The 19860-nt window shown below is 45.1% G+C and overlaps 1 protein-coding gene across 4 annotated transcripts in view; it reads left to right on the plus strand.

The window, feature by feature from the left end:
• The window catches only part of MTR (5-methyltetrahydrofolate-homocysteine methyltransferase), a 100560-nt gene that overhangs the window by 34377 nt on the left and 46323 nt on the right, over window positions 1–19860 (plus strand). For 3 of the 4 annotated variants that reach the window (XM_046027468.1, XM_046027469.1, XM_046027470.1), the window contains exons 13-15: window positions 2622–2734; window positions 5980–6120; window positions 8524–8709. In XM_046027468.1, the coding sequence (XP_045883424.1) occupies window positions 2622–2734; window positions 5980–6120; window positions 8524–8709 (440 nt within the window). The remainder of the gene's footprint in view (window positions 1–2621; window positions 2735–5979; window positions 6121–8523; window positions 8710–19860) is intronic. The other variant, XM_046027471.1, reaches the window with a different exon arrangement.

The following is a 19860-nucleotide window of genomic DNA, read 5'->3' on the forward strand; positions in this document are numbered from 1 at the left end:
TGGGAAATTATGCACCCTAATAATTTAGAATTTAGCATCTCTCTGAATTGATATTTTTGTTTCTTAATGTTCCTCGAAGAAAATTGAAATAAAATACAAGGGACAGCAAAAGGAACACACCTACTTTTCTCAGAACATAACTTGATTGAATTCATCCCAGTGAGTGTGATGTTGGGTTAAAAACCCTCTTCAGTTTTCCATGTTTTCTTTTCTTTTCTTTTTTTTTTAAAGATTTTATTTATCCATCTGACAGAAATCACAAGTAGGCAGAGAGGTAGGCAGAGAGAGAGAGGAAGGGAAGCAGGCCCCCTGCTGAGCAGAGAGCCCGATGTGGGGCTCGATCCCCGGACCCTGGGATCATGACCTGAGCCGAAGACAGAGGCTTTAACCCATCGGCCACACAGGCACCCCCCCATGTTTTCTTTTTATTCTCCAGAAAACAGAGAGAGGTATGTTACGATAGTTTACTATATCCTTAGATCTTAAAATTATTGTTTGCTTCAGCCAAGGGCTAGCAGTTTAAATAGTAAGCCTTTGCCACAGTTGAAACAAGAAGAGAACCACTTAGATGTTATTATTATTTAATTAATTAATTAATTTATTTTTTTTAAAGATTTTATTTATTTATTTGACAGACAGAGATCACAAGTAGGCAGAGAGGCAGGCAGAGAGAGAGGAGGAAGCAGACTGTCCGCAGAGCAGAGAGCCCGATGCGGGGCTCAATCCCAGAACCCTGGGATCATGACCTGAGCCAAAGGCAGAGGCCTTAACCCACTGAGCTACCCAGGCGCCCCATTTAATTTATTTTTTAATTAAGATTTTATTTATTTGAGAGAGCACAAGCAGGGGGAGGGGTGGAGGGAAAAGCAGGCTCTCCACTGATCCCAGGTGCCCCTAGATAATGATTTTTAGAAAGAGTTTAGATGTAAGAATAAAAGAATCCTCTTCTTCTGATTTGAATTTCATGTGCTATTTCTAAATTGCTTTAAAAATCACCTCACGGGGTACCTGGGTGGTTCAGTCAGTTAAGTGTCTGCCTTTGGCTCAGGTAGTGATCCCAGGCTTCTGGGATCGAGCCCCACATCGGGCTCTCTGCTCAACGGGGAGCCTGCTTCCTCCTCTCTCTCTGCCTGCCTCTCTGCCTACTTGTAATCTCTCTCTCTGTCAAATAAATAAATAAAATTCTTTAAAAAAAATCACGTTCATTCAGATTTTAAAAGAGTGACATCAAACATACTCTTACATGTATTGCAAACTTAAGAAAAAGGTATTTTTTATGTCAGATACTTCACATGCATAACTGATGAGAAGCACTCCATGTGTGGTGCTCATAGGGCGGTGACGCAGGACCACAGCAGCATTTGGGCGTCAGCACCGCTGCTTGCCTGCCCTGCGAGCCCCGGATCTGACTAAGGACTGGGAGACATCCTGAGGCTCACGTGGAGGGTCATTACCAGTGGGAAGAAACCACAGGACAAAACTGGGACAGCATAGCTGCCCCCATCCCTTAAACTGGAATACTTCTGCGATTACTCATCTCATACTCGTTATTTTCCTCTCTCTGATACTTTGTTCTTTCTCAACCAGTGCTTTGACAAAGGACACAAAAGCCATTTTCTTTTATTGACAACAACGGGTATGATTGCTGGTGCTAATTTTATGCTTGTCCAGCGATCTCTAGTCTCCTTTTTATAATAGTGCTATGAAATGTATGAAAGAAGTACGAAAAACCATCCTTTTTAAGTCTCTCTTTTTTTATGAGCAGAGGGTATGAAAGAAGTGCCCCTGGGCTGGGAACTGGGAACTGAGACAGCTGGACGGGGCTTTGAGCCTGCGGCTGGCTGTCCCTCCACCCGGCCTGTAACCACCCTGGAAGACCCCTTGCCCCACTGTTTCTATACAGCGAGTAGACAAAAACAGTTAAGGGCTGTAGTGATGCTTGACACTGCATCTTGCTTTTTACGTCCCCAAATGTGTTCGTAATTATGAAGTTGGTATTTGCCCCTCTATTGGCCTGTAACAGGGGAGAGAGGTGCAGAGAGCCCCGCTTTTCCCAGCGTCAGCTCATGAATGGGGGTTGAACGCGGCAGCTCTCTCTCCCTGGTCCAGCCTGGGTCTTTCCTTGTGATCCCCTTCATCCTTGCTCGTTGTTGGTTCTTGGCCTCTGGATCAAAGACATAAGGTAAAGCCCTCCACTCACTGCTGGGGGGATTAAGAAAGCTTGGTCCATCCGGCTTCAGGCTGATGTCGGAGTGGACAGCTGTGGAGCGATCCTGCTGATTCTGACTTCATGGCTTCGGCCCCCACTCTTGGTGAAATAGCGATATGATGATAATGTTTCCTTGTTTCTCAGAGCTGGTATGAAGCAGTTCTATAGAAAAATTTTACGTCTAAACTCCTAAAATACTTCTTTTGGGAGTTCTGGCTGTCCATGTAGCCTTTGTTGTATTTAAATATTCCTGGGGGAGAAGGCCACGGACCTAATCGCACATCAGGGATCCTGTCTGGCCCTATGGGCTGCGCCGCGGAAACTTCTTTCTCAATGAAAACATTTGTTTTCTGTCTGTCTCGTGTCATCATATGAATTTTCAGAACATTTTCAAAATGCTTCTCCTTTTAAGGTCTAGAGCCCTTCAGGATCGGACCGTACACCAACTTTGTTAACATTGGAGAGCGCTGTAACGTGGCAGGATCCAGGAAGTTTGCTAAACTCATCATGGCAGGAAACTATGAAGTGAGCATCTCATTAAGACCCTTGAGGCATCTGCCATGTTTTTGGCTAGACAGTGTGTAAATGAGACAGCTCTGCCTTCGAGCGTTTTATTAGCAGAGCCTCTGGGGACCGTGAGGAGAACGGTCACGTGTGTCTGCAGCAGGCTGGGCGGTGGGAGGCTGCGGCTAAGGAATACCGAAGCTACTGTTATTAATATTTGTCAAAAAGAACTGCCTCTGGGATCTGAAGTGGGGTGAGGTGGGAGGGATCCAGGTTCTGGCTATTTCTATTAACTGTGAAATAAGGTTAAGAATTTGAGAATACTCTTCGTGTTGGCTTCTCACAAATCCGTTCAGGGAAGGAGGAAGCCAAGAGCATTCCTGGTCACTTCCTCATGACCATGTCCATCAGCTGACTAGGGTGGTGGTCTTGATGGTCCTAGCCCTAGACTAAAGTAAACAAGCGCACAGAAAAGAACGAATAGGCTCCCGCCTTGGAGAGTCCACAGGACGGGTTAGCCATTTCTCAGCTTGGTCACTCTGTGGGTCAGCAAACTCTGATCCCCAAAGAGCCCACCCTATACAGCCGGATAGATTTTCTTTTCCCTTATTAAAATAGGACGTTAAACATTGGAGGGATTTAGTCTGGGCTTTCGTGATGATTTATTTTTTCAACAACTGTCACTTGGAGGTTTCGCAAGCTTTAGGAAGTAGATTTTCCAGAAACCAATATCAAAGCAGGCTGAATTTTAATCACAAAGAAAGGACCCATTTATCATCCTTCATGGGCTTATTAGTTACCCCTTCACGGTAGCCCTGGGTGGTGCCCCTCTGTGGCACTCTGGCAAGCAAGGCCTGCTTAGCTGTTTTGCTGGTTCCTGACGGGTCCCACCCATCCTCTGCCCTGCATTGCTGCTGCTGCTTGCTGACCCCTGCTGCCCCCACATGCTCCTGTCACAGCCTTCCCCCAGAAGAGAAGCTTCCCCAGGGTCACATTTGTGCAGATTGGAGAAAATCCAAACTCTTCAGACCACCATTCATTTCACTCCACTTAGACACCATAGACACCAGACTGCCCTCCCATGCTGATCTGTCACCGAACGTTCCAGAAGGCTTGCTTCTGCAGCCATGCCTTCTTTTTTTCTTCATATTTGCTCTCCTCCAGAATCCCCATGACCCTTTGTAGTTCTGTAACATTCTTCAGTTGGCCGTGTTTCTATTTGTGTTTTGATTCTTATGGTGTCCTTTTGGGCTGTCAGATTTGATAGATTTGATACTGAGGACAGAGGGCATTTTAGGAAGATGAGCACAGATGGGAGTAATATTATGTAGCCTTTAGTAAGGTTTTACTATGTGCCAGTCATGGTGCGAGGCACTTCATGTCATTACTCACCGAATCCTCACAGACCTGTTCTTACTCTGTTTTACCCATGTGCCTCTGGGGGAAGGTGAGCTACTCGTACTCGCCTGTTGTTTCACAGCCAATGAGTGATAGACCCGGCATCTACACTGTCTGCCTAGAGAACACAGGAGGAGGAAGCAGTGGGATCTGGCAGGGGATCACTGGGGCGACTCACTGGATTCTAGTTTTCCTTGAGATAGTGATCCCTCAGGGCTTTGTGGTTTAGCGGAAGGAGCATTGGCCTTGGAAGGAGCTCCAGGGCTGATTTTTGCTCACCTTGTACAAGTGACGTCATTTTAGCCTGCCCGTTTGGGAAGGTTGGACCTCCAAGCTTTTGCTTGGTAACTTTTCTGGAACAGAAAGGGTAGGTATTGGCATCTCTGCTTTCCAGCTCTTTCCGTCTCTGGTCTCACCAGGTTGCTGGCTGTCTCTGCTCTGCTTCCTCCAGTCTGTCCTCCAGGCCACGGACTCCGGCCCTCCCCTGCTGTGTAGGCCATCTCGCACTTGACCCCCACCACAGTGCTGTGGGCTGTTTGTGACTATGTCATAGGCCCCCAGCCAGATGCAAGCCCTCCAGGAGCAGGGACTGGGCTGCATGCTCTGGATTCTTTAGAGTACTTAACACATTGCTGCTACTGAAAAAACATTTTTTGATGTGCTGAATTTTATTGTGCTCCCTTTTCTCGTGTAACCTTTGGTCATTACAAATGGTCTTTCCTTATGGCATATGCCAAAGGGATAGGCCTGCTCTGTCACGACAGTTGCTTAAAATTTTGATGTGGTGTTCTTAAGCTAAAGAAAAAAATAAGACAAGCTTAGAAGCTATTTTTATCCTTATTTATTTTATTACATGGCAAAACATACAGTGCAGACCTCAAATGAATACTGTTTTTTCAGTTAGAAAGCATTATGGAACATGTATATTTTGCCCAGTCTTATTCAGAGGAGAGCAGGAGAAACCTAAGACCTTTCCAGAGTTCCAAACACTTACACTCTATTTTGAGGAATAAGCTAATATGAAATCCTGAAGAAATGATGATCTCATAAACCACGATGATGTAACGATCACAGTTGTTACAGAAGTTACAGAAGCAGCAGCCTGTTGTGGAATAAACAGTGTTTCCCTCCCAAAGTATGTTCTCTGGAACCCTGAGCTGACAAGATTATTATTCCTTCAGTGGTCATGAGTGGGAAATGCTACATATTCTCTTCTTGGATATTTACAGTGTGAAACAGTGTTACTAATGGATTTGAAAAGCCTTCCAGTATAAAAACCTGCTGGATTTTATTTACCTCCTAGTTCATATAACTCTTACCAATGGCCTGCAACACACTTTGCATGTCTTGGCAAACACAAGAGTCACAGAAATTTTGGATGGTTTCTCTGAGGGCTTTTTTGGGAGGAGCTAGGGCTTGAGCTGGGTCCTAAGCAGTATAGAAGGGGAGGGGATTGTATCCCAGGCAGCGGGGACAACGTGATCTGTGACCCTGAAGTAGAAATACACATGGCTTGGTGAAGGGAACCAGGAGGGGAGGAGTGGGGCATTCAGGTGAGGCGACAGGGTTGGGTCACAGAAGGCCTTGAATGCCAGGCTGGGGAGTTGAGCTTCTTTATTCTTTAGGGCAGGAAGACAGAGCCTTGGTGGATTCTGAGTCGTGACTGATATGAGGAGGAGATATGCAAGGAAGGCCAGTCCTCAGACTATGAAGATGGATGGGAGGAGAGTCGGGGCAGACCTGGGGAGGCTGGTTTGCCCAGTCTGATTTGAAAAGACTGCTGGAGGGGAGCGTGTGGGAATAAATTTGGTAGCCTTCTCTTGAGTCACCTTCTCCTAATGCTGCCACCTCTGGCGTTCTTCCCTCAGGAAGCACTGACCATTGCCAAAGTGCAGGTGGAAATGGGAGCGCAGGTGTTGGATATCAACATGGATGACGGCATGCTGGATGGCTCGAGTGCCATGACCAGATTTTGCAACTTCATTGCTTCCGAGCCCGACATCGCCAAGGTTGTACAAAATGAGATTTATGTGCCCTCATCTGTCACTCGGACTTTGTCACTTGCCCCAGGGATCTGTCATCTCACGCCCTGGTGTTCTGTTTTCCCACAGTGAAAGCCCAGTGGTTTCTGTTTGTCACTTTGTCCCCTGATGGCAGCCTTTCAGTGTAAACCAGAGCTGTGACTTCAGCTCAGCTGTTTGCAAGGTTTTTGGATTGAGTTTCCTCTGATGTCTGGATGGACTGAGAACCTGCTTCCCACGTCTGAAGGATACACTTGCCCATTGCTACCAAGATGTTAGCTCCATTCCAGGCACAGGGACGTTCAGGCAGTTCTTCCTTATTGTGGGAGGAAGAGACCTTCTGGGGTTTATCAGAGTTAACAGAATTATAAAATAAGATTAAATGTAAATAGTATGTGTCAGCTTTTACATTTATTCTTTAGAAGATGAAAGTTAATTTGTGTGTCCCAATTTTTAAAAACAAATTTTTGGGTGGATTCTAAAATCCTTAAAATTTTTACTTCATTTCTTTACTGTTGAATTTGTGATGAGAAGTGATTTGTGAAGGTTTTTTTTTTTTTAAGATTTTATTTATTTATTTGACACAGCGAGAGATCACAGGTAGGCAGAGAGGGAAGGCAGAGAAAGGGGAAGCAGGCTCTTTGCTGGGCAGAGAGCCCGATGCAGGCCTCCATCCCAGGACCCCAGGATCATGACCTGAGTGCAAGGCAGAGGCTTAACCCGCTGAGCCACCCAAGCACCCCTGTGAAGTTCTTTTTTAAAGAAACTTCCTAGTGCTTTGAGAGATGGGGCTGTCAGTGCTTCATTAGGCCTTCAGGAAATTCTTAAGTTAGATGTCCTGTGATAAGCAGCGCATCATTTGTGTCTTGAAAACTCCTCAGTAAAAAGCCTCGTCACACCTCTGGGAGTAAATACTTTGAGAATTTAAGATGCGGAGAAGCCAAATGACTTGTTCCAAGTCTGTCGGAATCAGAGGGGGAGCAGCTGTTCATCAGCTGAGTGGTGGGAAAGGGGCTCTGCCGGGAGTCGGACGTATCCTGTGGTCAACTGACTGTTGACCCGAGTTTCCTTTCTCTGGCCCGAAGTGGGAGCAGCCATTCCTGCTCTGTCTGACTCCGGAACCCTGCAGATGAAAGTGCCTCCACTAAGAACAACTGTGTGTAACTTAAGACATTATTAATTACTCTTCTGATTGCTCCAGTAATTTTTTTTTCCTTATCTTTCCTGGATTGGACCTCCTACCAAAATTTCTTAGAGACCAAATTATGAAGAGCTGGAGTCGAGCATAAAAAGGTGTGACTCGCACCTTTTCACCAGCAGAGCTGGGACACCAGACTCGCCCAGTGCTTTAAAACACTGGCCTGGGATTGGCACTGGTACTTGACCCCTTTCCTAGCAAACCTGTCGTGACCAGCGCAGTAGGAAAGGGTAGAATTGATGGACCCCTGGTCCCGTTGTGCTCTCACCTTTGGAGATGTGGCCTGAGGAAGAGCCGAACCTTTCCGAGAATTCTCCTGGCCTGCCCTTCCTGTGCCACAGGTGGGGTCTGGTGCCCCTGAAGCAGGCTTTCATGGCACCCATGCTCCTCTCCTGCCCTCCCGTCTCCCACACTTTAGGTCATTATTTGTTCAGTTGTTTATCTTTATAAAGCTCGGGGAAGCCAGGGAGCCCCCTGCTCTGTCATTGCCCCCAAGTCTAGCGTGGGGCCTGATGTGGTTGTCACTAAATTATGTATTTATTGAGTGACTTAAGCAGTGGAGCTTAGATCAGCTGCCGTGTTTCATTTCTGTGCTTGACTCTAGTCCTGCCTTGAAACCCTTATTTTCTACCTTTCCTGGAGCAGAGGCATGAATGCATGGAGACTATTTAAAATGAACCTGTTCTCATCTGTGCATTTCAACTTTGTCCTTTGTTGTAGTTATATTCTTTTATTAAATATTATGTCTTTTCCTAAGAGTAAAATTTTATTTTATCTGGTCAGGAACTTGATTCTCTAAGGGGAAGATTGGATTTGAATAACCTGGCCGGAGGGCTATTCCTGAGGCTGTGAGACCAAATGTTAAACCCGGAGTCAGATCCGGGATACCAGAATCCTGTTTGAGGTGTAGGCAGCAGCAGGTGTAAACTGAGGAAGAAACCAGGGACTGAGCTCAGTGATTTCATCCAGTGTTCATCTGTGATCTTTCTGGCCTCCTGCATGGGGTCCCTTGTAGGACTGGAATTCCTCCAAGTGTTCTGGGTTTTAAAAGAACAAGTACAAGCAGATCCTTTTTCTGTCATGCTACTGTTATTCCCTGTATATGAAATAGGGACTGCTTGGGTGCCAGCCATGGAAGGGAGTCCATGGTGACTTGCGATTTTCCTGTGATTCTTCCTGCTTCTCTGATCTAGGTGCCCTTGTGCATTGACTCTTCCAATTTCGCCGTGATTGAAGCCGGCTTGAAGTGCTGCCAGGGAAAATGCATTGTCAACAGCATTAGCCTGAAGGAGGGAGAGGATGACTTCTTGGCTAAGGCTCGGAAGATTAAGAAGTTTGGAGCCGCTGTGGTGGTCATGGCTTTTGACGAAGAAGGGCAGGTGAGTGATTTCTTTGGACCTGGCTCCATGGCATTCCCTGGGTGAGACAGAACAGTGGAGGAGTACAGAGTCTGAAACAGCCATGTAAACATAAACGTCATACGTGTACATATACGTACACGCACGTGTGCATCTTACACACATACAGACACTTGTATCCATGTATGTGTGTGAAAACTGGATGTGTGGTGAGACCATTAGATTGATGGAGAAAGGAGTTAGTAAATGCTATAGAATGACTGGCTGTGCATTTGGGAGAAAATAAAGTAAAGCCCTTTATTCCCCCACCATCTACTAAAGTCAAGTCTACATCAGTGAACAATCTAAACGTGTAAAACGAAATTATGAAGAGTATATGGGCAAATACCTAAACTGGGGAAGCCAGAGGGAAAATTAACAGAGCTTTCCACATGGCAAAGTAACCCTTTCTCTGGTGAAGGGCTTGGTATTATCTGCAACAGGAGAGTAGCAGCGAGTTAATAGCCCTCATATGCAGCAGTTCTGTAAATCAGAAAGTAAAGCAGCCAGCTCAACCCAAAAGACGGTAAAGGAAATGAAGAAGCAGCTTATGGAAAAAGAAATACAAATAGCCAATAAACCTATGAGAAGAAGGAAAAAAAAAACCCTGTGAGAAGATACTATATGTTGTAATGACTAAAGATAGGGAAAAGGAAGCATTAATGACATGTTTGTTTCTTTTAGCAAAGAGAAGAAAAAGTAAAAAATTGACCCAGGAGTGCCTGGGTGGCTCAGTGGGTTAAAGCCTCTGCCTTAGGGCGCCTGAGTGGCTCAGTGGGTTAAAGCCTCTGCCTTAGGTTCAGGTCATGATCTCAGGGTCCTGGGATCGAGCCCCGCATCGGGCTCTCTGCTGAGCAGGGAGCCTGCTTCCTCCTCTCTCTGCCTGCCTCTCTGCCTACTTGTGATCTCTCTCTGCCAAATAAATAAATAAAATCTTTAAAAAAAAAAGCCTCTGCCTTTGGCTCAGGTCATGGTCTCGGGGTCCTGGGATCGAGCCCCGCATCAGGCTCTCTGCTCAGCGGGGAGCCTGCTTCCTCTCTCTCTGCCTGCTTCTCTGACTAATTGTGATCCTGTCAAATAAATAAATAAAATCTTAAAAAAAAAAAAAAAAAAGATTGACCCAGGGCACCTCTCACAGGGTCTCTGTCCTGGAGTCAGGGAGGGGCGATGGGAAGCTTCAAACATAATGATAGTTCACCAAAGGGATGGGCGTGCAGTGATTATAGTGTTTTTTTTTGAAGATTTATCAATTTTAGAGAGAGAGAGTGTGAGTAGGGGAGGGGCAGAGGGACAGAATCCTCATGGCAGACTCCCCATTGAGCACAGAGCCTGACCCTGGGTGATCTCATGACCCTGAGACCATGACCTGAGCTGAAACCAAGAATCAGATGTTCAGCTGACTGAGCCCCCCCAGGCGCCGCTATTAGTGCTCTCTACCTCATATGACTTTTATAACTATTTTTGTATCTGTTCAATATTTTTTAAAAAAACAATGAAAAAAGCTCCATTCCTTGTGAATCAGCCCCCTCTGGGAATCTCATAATAGGTTGTTACGTAAGGGTATGTGTTCACACTTACTGTAGTTCTACAGCAGCAAAAAATGGAAAGTAGTCTGGAAGTTCTTTAATAGGAGAAAGCTTAAATTTTTACTACATGCCACACAGAATACTGTGTACCCCGTAAAAAGAATGAGGTTATGGAAGCATGGATACAATGTATCAAAAATGGGGAAAAAAGATGACATGATTCTGGTTTTATTTAATAAGGAAAGAATTATATGTGTGTATGTGTGTCTGTATAAGCAGAAAAAAAAATTGCTAGTTAACTGGAGGGTAGGGATGGTTTCAGATGGGGACATACACACTTCTTTTATATAATTGACAAGCGGTGGGATTATATGTTCTTTCTCTTTCTCTGCTTTTTGTATTTTTACAGTAAAACTGTTTTTAACTAAAGGGTTATTGTATTTGTACAAAAGATGTATTTTCATCAGGAGAGAAATTCAGATAATCCAGAAGAGTGCAGAAAAGAGAATTTTGATAATGAACAGGTATTGTACCTTTTTACTCATACCAAGCAGGCACAGTTCACATATTAAATCGGCTTTTCTTCCCAATGTATAAATGTTGGGTGTGTGGGGCGCCTGGGTGGCTCAGTGGGTTAAGCCTCTGCCTTCAGCTCAGGTCATGATCTCAGGGTCTCTGGGATCGAGCCCCGTATCGGGCTCTCTGCTTGGCAGGGAGCCTGCTTCCTCCCCTCTCTGGCTGCTGCTCTGCCTATTTGTAATCTCTCTCTCTCTCTCTCTATCTGTAAAAAAGGAAAAAAAAAATGTTGGGTGTGTATGATTATTATTTTTGTATTGCGTGCACTTGAGTCCCTGTTGTCACACAGGTAGCAAGCAGTAGTTGCTCGGATTTGAGCCCAGATCTGCTCTTCTTCAGCACAGTGAAATGACAGTTGTTTCTGGTTTTTTAGTGGAATAAATGCGGTCAGCGAATACGCTGATTCATTCTGCCCTTTACCCCGTGCCGTGGCTTTCCTCATCCGTTCATGGAAGCGGGGCTGCTAGGTCAAGGGGCGTGCACATGGAGCACTGGGGCCCGCGCTGTTAAATCGTGCTTCTGCGAAGCTGGTAGCCAGCCCTCTTCCACTGCTAGTTCAGTGTGGTGGCACCTCTTGATCTAACTTTTATTTTTCCCTCGGCTGTCTCTGTGGGGAGGTACAGAGACAAAGAATTCTGTGTGGCTCTTCATGGAAAACGGAAGCCCGCAGCCCTCCAGTCTCCCAGACGCACCCGCCATCAACTTTGTCATCCTCTCCTTGTAGCATTTACCACCTTATCTCCAAATCCCAGTGTCGGCTGTTACTCATTGCCTCTCTGGAGTGGCCACGGATTTGGCGTTTTTATTCTCCTCTCCCCCCACTTCGCACATCTTTCCTTTACTCCCCCCACCCTCCCAATACAGTTAATTTTAGTTGTAACTATTTTCAGTGCCCACATCACTGAGCAGTGTACCGGCTGAGACAGTGTGCTCCAGCTCCTTGTCCTTTCCTGCACCCTGAGAGCAGGACTTTCTGCCTGCCTTGTTTCTTAACAGATTGTAAGTTCAGAATAACCCCTGCTCGTGTACCTTTCCAATATCCAGCCTATCCTGGCACGCCCGGTAGACGGCCATTTTGATTTCTTGAAGAATTCTCCCTCCCACTCTTCTGACACAGTCTGGAAGGTTGTAGGCCAGCTGCCCAGCTGGCCCCTCAGCCATCCTCCCAGGGATTCTTCTCGCCTCTGTCTTGGGTTTTTCGATCTCATGAGGTCCTCATTCTAGGCTTAATCTCTCATTTAGTCAAGTGTGTCTTCTGTCAGCTGCCCAGGAAAGAAAATATGACAGTAAATATTTTTTGAAACCTTACATGTCTGAAAGTGGCTGTATTCTACTGGGACACTTACTGGATAATTGTATGGGTCTCGGAGGTATAAGCTTGAAATCATTTTGAATTGTTTTCTAGTTTCCACTGGTGCTCTTCTAACCCGTGGTTTTTTCTTGCAAAACCTATTTAGTTTCCCATTTTCTGGATGCTTTTTGGACCTTCTGTGTCCCCGGTGTTCTGAAATCACTTGAGGATGAGCCATCTGTTATGTTGGGCAGTCACTGGGCCCTTTCATTGGGGAAACTTGTGGCCATGGTTGTGGCAAGTCTTCTGGAGTGGTTTTCTTCTTCTCTTTTGACATGTGTGGCATTCAGATATTAGATGTTTTGGGAAGATTGCCCAATTTTCTTTTCCTTCCTGTTTTTTCAGCTCTAGCATTTTGCTCTGCTCAGTGTGAGATTTCTGCACCTACATTTATTCTCCAAATCCTCTGCTGAGTCTTTCTTCTTTTGCCAGGAGCTCTTTTTTGTTGTTGTTGTTGTTGTTGTTGCTGTTATCCAACAGCTGTTATTTTATTGTTAAAAATCAATATGGAAATCTGTTATTGTTTGATGGAGGCAGATGCCGGCCTTAATTCTTTCAAATATATCTTGAGCACATGGTGCATGCCAGGTCTTGGGGAGATAGCAGGGAAAAATCTAGTCTCTGTCCTTGTTTAGTTTATTAACAAGGACAAAGGGAGTAAGAAACAGAAAACACAGATCACACACATCATCTGACCCGTATAGATGTATGTGGATAAACTTGGGAGTAACTTTGTACCTGGAAGGGATTTAAAGCAGGGAGGTGACTGCAGAGCAGAGGTCCTGGGACCACGGCATCTTGGAGCTGCAGCACTCGGGGCTGGGGAGAAAAGGAGACACCATCGTCATCAGAAGAATTTGAGGAAGAGCAGCCTCTTTAGCAGGAGAGGAACCAGAAGACAGGGTTCACTTGGAAGCCAAGAGAAGAACAAGCTTTGAGAAAGGCATGAGGAGCTATTTTAAAGAGCTGTGGTAGATCAAGTTGGATGAGACAAAGCATTTATCAGTATTTAGAAATGGGGTAGTTTATGGTCTTGCTGTACTGTTTCCAAGGAGATGAAAGCCCGATTGGAGTGGGTTCAAGAGGGACTAGGAGAACTGGAGGCAGCAGGTGTAAACAGCCTTTTCTGAGGAGTTTTGCTGTAGAAGGGAACAGAGAAATAGTGTGGAAACGAGAGATGGCTAAGAAGTTAAGAAAGGGAATGTGTGTGTGTGTGTGTGTGTGTGTGAGAGAGAGATAGAGAGAGGGAGGATGGGTGATGCGACAATCTGTGTCCAGAAGCTGATGATGAGAATGATCTGGTAGAGAGAGGGAAGAACTGATGCACCAGAGAAAGGGGGTGTTTGCTAGGTCCGTGACCTTGTAGTTGGAGGGGACAGTAGTGAGCTTGGTAGCGGAGCGGGAGGCAGTTCGCTCCCACGTCGGGAGAGAAGGTGGAGTGTAAGAGGCACCCCGGGTGGTGTGCTGGTGGGAGTTCATAATGCTTCTGTTTTCTCAGTGAAGGTAGGAAGCAAGGTCAGCTCTGAGAAAGAGAATGCAGTGTTGTGAGCTTTGCCTGTCTGTGCTGCTTCACTAGGAGTGTGAGGCGGGAACACTCCTGTGGGGTGTTGAGGGTGAGACCTGGCTTCATTAATTCTTTATTTTCAAATTTTAAATTCCAGTATAGTTAGCACACAGTGTGACATTAATTTCAGGTGTGCAGTGTGGCGATCCGGCAGTCCTCTCCATCACCTGCTGCTCGTCACAACCCATCACTGTGTCACTCATCTCCCCACCCCCGCCCCTCCAGTGACTATCAGTTAATTCTCTGTAATTAAGGGTCTGTTTCTTGGTTTGCGTCTCTCTTTTTTCCTTTGCTCATTTGTTTCGTTTCTGACTTCAGGAATTTTAAAGCCACAGAGGGGATGTATACTCTGGTTGAAAACCACCAGCAGCGGGGATCTCAGTCCTCTTAGCAGCCACCTGGGGTAGCTGTCGTCCCATTTTACAGTGAGCCAAGGTCAAATGGCTAGGACATGCTGGAGCCAAGTTTGGATCCCTGCTCTGCCAGTGTGCAGACTTTTGCGTGTTTCCAAGTCCTGTGTAATCCCCATGCTTTATCTGTTAGCACTGCATAGTGTTTGATCCTTTCTGAGAACAGGCCTTCCCAATTTAGATTGGAATGTGATGATGAAGAAAAAGCAAGTGTAGGGAAAAAAATTTTAACTTGCTAGTTATGAAAGAATGCACATTAGAACAATATTAAGGTAGTGTTTTATCCATACTAAGTTAGTAAAAGCAAACTTAAAAATGATCAACATCTGTGCTGGTCCAGCAGTAGTAAATAGAAAGCTTATTCATTCTAGAGCATAGACGGTCCTTTTGAAAGATACCAAAATACCTGCCAAGAGACATAAAAATGTTCCTACCCTTTGTGCTAATGATCTCATTTCTGGGAAATTATCCCAATAAAAGAATTCAACAGCATAAGAATGCTATATATGCAAAGATTTTTCACCAGCTTTACTGAAGAAAAAAGCAACCTAAATGCCCAACTGGAGAGAAATGCTGACTAAGATCACATCATTCTGTTAGAATATTATTCAGAGTATTCAGATATTAATTTTGAAGATTATGGAGCAGGATGACAGTGGTTATAAAATGTAAATAAAAATATAAAATCAAAATTATTTATACACTGTGTATATGACTACATAAAAACTACACTTGATAAAGACAGGCAGAAAATGCTGTAAAGGGAAGTACTTGCTAGAGTAAAGTGGTAGAACTGAAGATCCTTTTATTTTATTTTATTATTTTTTAAAGATTTTATTTATTTGACAGATCACAAGTAGGTAGAGAGGCAGGCAGGGGTGGGGGGGGAGCAGGCTCCCTGCCAAACAGAGAGCCCGATGCAGGGCTCGATCCCAGGACCCTGAGATCATGACCTGAGCCAAAGGCAGAAGCTTTAACCCACTGAGCCACCCCAGCGCCCCTGAAGATTCCTTTTAAATGCTGCTTTTTCTTATAAAGTAATTTTTCTATATGATTGTAGACCTAAATGTTCACTGAAGGATTGTGGTGAGCAGTTATAAAGAGCCAAATTACAAAGAGCAAAACAAAAAAATTCACATATTTGCAAAGCTCAGAAACCAACAACCCAGATATTTTGGTATAAAGGCATGTCTTCTGTCGATGAGCTCTCATCACGCTTTTGGGTGTAACAGTCAGTTAAGAACCAGAATTTGCTTTGTGTGCATGACATGGTTGCTTCTTAGGAGAATGCAGCTCTCTCACATGGAAACCACCGCTGCACCTGAGCAGAGCCAAGGAACTCACGCCTGCTTTTGTTGCACTACCTGGTCGCCGATTTCAGTTTACATTTTTGATTTGTGTTGCAATGAAAACTGCCAACTCCGCCATCGGTGGCAGAGGGGACTGGCCCTGGAACTTCTGCAATAGAGGGCGAACAAGGAAGCATTTCTCTGTCTTCTCTTGATGTCAGTGGTTTTGATCACCTGTTATTTTCTTTTTTAAGATTTTATTTATTTATTTCAGAGAGAGAGAGAACACAAGTGGGAGGAGGGGCAGAGGGAGAGGGAGAATTCCAAGCAGATTTCTTGCTGAGTGTGGAGCCTGGTGCAGGGCTCCCTCTCCCAACCCTGAGATCATGACCTGAGCGGAAGTCAAGAGCTGGATGTTTAACTGACTGAGCTGCCCAGGGACCTCCCCCCGCCCCCACCTGTTATTTTAACTCTAACAAAATACTCAACACCTTTATCCTTGAGATTTCTATGGGAAAGTAACTTTATTTCTACTCATTTAATTTTCCTTTTCTAATTGAAATAATTATTTTATATGATAATTTTTGATAAGGTAAGATTTCTTGGTATAATTATCACATGATAGAATGGGCTGTATCATTTTTGTTTGCGCCTATGCAAACTGTATAAAAGAAGAATCAGTATTCTGTAAATGCATCCATAATATTCAACACATTTTCCTATGTTAAAATGATTTGAAAAAAAAAAAGAAAAAAAAATGATTTGAAAAGTAATTTTCCAACTTATGGAGAAATAAAGCCCCATTGAGATACTGATTAAAATTTCATTAACCCTAACCTAAAAATAATGCTATCTTGGCAATATTCAGGGTCGTCATTCAGGAGCATGGTATGTCTTCCCAGTACTATTAATCAGGTTTTATAGTTGTTCTTAAATAGGAAATCTCAAGAACGTTCCCAGGTATTTTGTGTTGCTTTGTTATTGTGATGGTGGTTGGATGATTTTTCCTTTCGTAAATGTTTTTCCTTTGGTAGTGATTTTTTTAGATTTTTATTTGGTAATGGCCTCTTTTTTGAATTTAGATAAATTGATGGTGTTTTTCAGTTGAATGTCTTGTATTTTCCAGGAAAATATGCACCATGGTATCATAAATAGTTCTAGGAAATAGAAGTAATAGTTTTTAACATTCCCTTTATTTTTACCCTGCTAAAGGCAGTTGGCCCACACCCAGGAGCCGATTCTCATATGTTCTCCTCTGACCTTCTGAAAATCCGACCTATATTTCTGCTTTTCAGGTGCCTCCTTTTCAGTGGCTCTAGAGAGGTCCCCATTCCCTGGCTAAGCTTACATGATTATTTCTGTTTTGGGGCATTGCCTTATGAGATGGACTATGGATCATATATTATTTTTTAAAATTTATTTATTTAAGTAATCTCTAAACCCAGCGTGGGCCTCCAACTCACGACCCCGAGATCAAGAGCTGCATGGTCCTCTGACTGAGCCAGCCAGGCACCCCAGATCTTACATTCTTTGTAAGAAAGAGACTTCTCCACATTACCTTCGGAGGAGGTCTGTGAGGTATGTGAGGGATAGGGGACCTGCAAGCACTCAGTCCCAAGACCCCACGGAGTCTGGGATGTTTACTGAACTCACAGCTCAGCCTACAGTTGGAGTCTCTCCTCAGCTCAGGCTCCTGGCTTCCCAGAACATGCCTGGCATTCCTCTTCATGAAAGAGAAGATTTGAATGGGGTTGTGTACCCCCGTTAGGGTATGGTGCTTCTTCACCTGGGCACCTCTGAGTAGGGTTTTGCAGCAAGAAGCCTCTGCCTGAGGTTTCTAGGAAAAAAAAAAACCATGGGTAGGATCACAATGGTGACCATGCAGATAAGTCTGGTTTCTGATTTCCTCATTTGCTGTGTCACCAATGGTCACAACTGAGACTCTTTTCTCCTTCCTGCTGTGAGCACGGTATGGAGAGTGCATCTCAGGCTCGTTTCCCTGTCCGGCATCATGTCTGTTCCTGCCTGCTGCCCAGAGTCCCTGCTGGAACGTGAACTGTGCCGGGGGCACCACCTCCCTCTTTCAGGTGGAGAGTGAACCAAGGTTGGCCTTGCATTTCCGGTGACCCCAGTTCACTCTCCTACTCTTCTCTAAACTTAGGTCTCTTTGGCTTTTTTCCTTCTGACTTGTCGGTGCCCTGCTGATGGTGGCACAGACGTCCCTTTCTGTCACTGCTGTTGGGGACTTGGTGGCAGCAGAATGGGCCTCCTGCGGCGTTCTCTGGCCCATGTGAAGCTCATTCCAATGTGAAGCTCATTGGAACCTTTGATCTACTTTGCGATTGGTCTTGTGCTTTCCCTGTTCCTTGTCAGGCTGCGTACCTGCAGGATCTAGGTATCCTCCCCCTTTTCTTTCTCTTCCTCCCAGTATCCACCTTGATGAGTCAATCAGAAATTGTCTTAAGTTTATCTTCTTTTTCCCCAAGTGTGATATTCTGGCAAAGCCTGACTGTTGGATTTCTTAACTAAAGTTTCTGCCTACTGGTGGCCATCTAGCTTTCTGAAGCTCGAGAGTAAACTGGGTAAATCATAGAATCATAAAAGGTATTTATTCCGTCTTGATCCCCAGATTTGTGGTGGTGTCTCTCAGGTTTTCTTACAGCTTCAGCTGAGAAGGTGGCGCCTCACTGACTTGGCCTCCATCCTCCTAGCCGAGGAGCCCGACAAAGAAAAAGTTGGTAAATCTAATGTGATATGACCTGCTCCTGGATGAGGCCTGTCCCCTGAAACTCTGTTCATTTTGAGATTCTTTTGTTCATCCAGCAGCAGGAGTTGTGTGTCTGTTAACGTGATGTCTGTTAACGTCTGTTAACTTAACTCTGTTAAGTGCTACAGGAACAATTTGACAAGGCCCCATCCTTCTGGGGCTGATGGTTGGTGATTTTGTTCCCGCCCTGTGAAAGGATTCCTGTCCTGGGAGGACCCTCCTCCTTTGGCTTGTGTTGTGCGGTGGCTGGACTTTCCTGCTCGCCTATACAGAGCATTCGTGGCCTGCCAGACGAGGCCAGGTGTCCTTCATGGACAAGCAAACTAGGATCTAAGAAGCTCTAGCAGCTGCTGTAGGCCCAAACCCCTGTACCTTCTCTCTTAGGGAGCTTAGCCAGACCATTGAACCTGGAGCCTTGAATCCTCACATGGCTTGCTGGTGAAGGGTGAACCGAAGTCGAAGACTAAAGGCATCCCTGGGTGACTGCTTCCTTGTGGGCCCACATCTTGCTCTTACTTAACCTTGTCACTCTCACTGTAGGAGTAAGTAGGTTGTTAAAGAAATTCAGTTAAGGAAGATGAGAAGCTTGCCACCTTCCCTAAAGCCTGGAGCATTAGGGCCCCAGAGCCCACTCCTGTTACTCTCTTCCTTGGCCCTTTGGTTTGCTACACCCCGGGGGCACTGACCCCGCCAGGCGGACTCTAACCCCACCAGCTGCAGGAAGCAGGGAGACATTGGAGACTGAAGGGAGCAGTTGAACGGATACCAGAGTAGGTAAGCTATTGGAAGCCTAGGTGTGAGTGAGCTCTTCGTGTAATTCGACTACTGTGTCTTTCTCTGGAAGGAGCTATAGCAGTGTCCCCCTATCTGTGCACTTGCCTGGAGAATTATCTCTGGGAGGTCAGTGTGATCAGGACCTGAGTCTTCCCATACACTGTGTCCACGTCCAGCCACGGGCACCCTCCTTCAAAGTAGTCAGTTTGGAAGCTCAACACGTGGTTCAATGGTCTTGGCCACTTTTCAGGAACATTTTGCACATTTGTTCAGAATTGTATGTGACTTAGTTTTTTGGAGCCACTCTACTGGTAGCAAGTGTTCAGGTTTTCTTTAGAATTTTTCTTCAGATTTGATTTTTTTTAAGAGTATTTATTTATTTACTTATTTGAGAGAGAACAGAGAAGGGAGAATGTGAGACAGGGGAGGGGCAGAGGCAGAGGAAGAAGCAGACTCCCCACTGAACCGTGAGCCCGATGCGGGACTCCATCCCAGCACCCGCGGATCATGACCTATGCTGAAGGCAGATGCTTAATTGACTGAGCCACCCAGGTGCCCCAGATTTGATATTTATACAAGAAATCACTCAGAATGTAATTTGTTATGGAAGCCCTGGGTTGAGATAGTAAATTTGATCTGAAAGTCTCCTTGACAAAGTTCAGAAAGGCTTTGAGTAAAAGCAGCATGCGTTCATTCAGTGAATGGTATTGGGTACTGCCCTGGGCAAGCGTGTGGCTCTAGGCTTGGGGGATGGAGCAAGACGGGCATTCTGGCTCAACAAGGTAACGATAAAAAATAAAACAGATAAAAAATAAGTTGCCAAATAAAGGCAAGTTCTAGAAAGAGAGGTACCTTAGACAAGACAGAGGAAGCTGG

This window comes from Meles meles, chromosome 13 (assembly GCF_922984935.1).
Source record: "Meles meles chromosome 13, mMelMel3.1 paternal haplotype, whole genome shotgun sequence".
Classification (NCBI taxonomy): Eukaryota; Metazoa; Chordata; class Mammalia; order Carnivora; family Mustelidae; genus Meles; species Meles meles.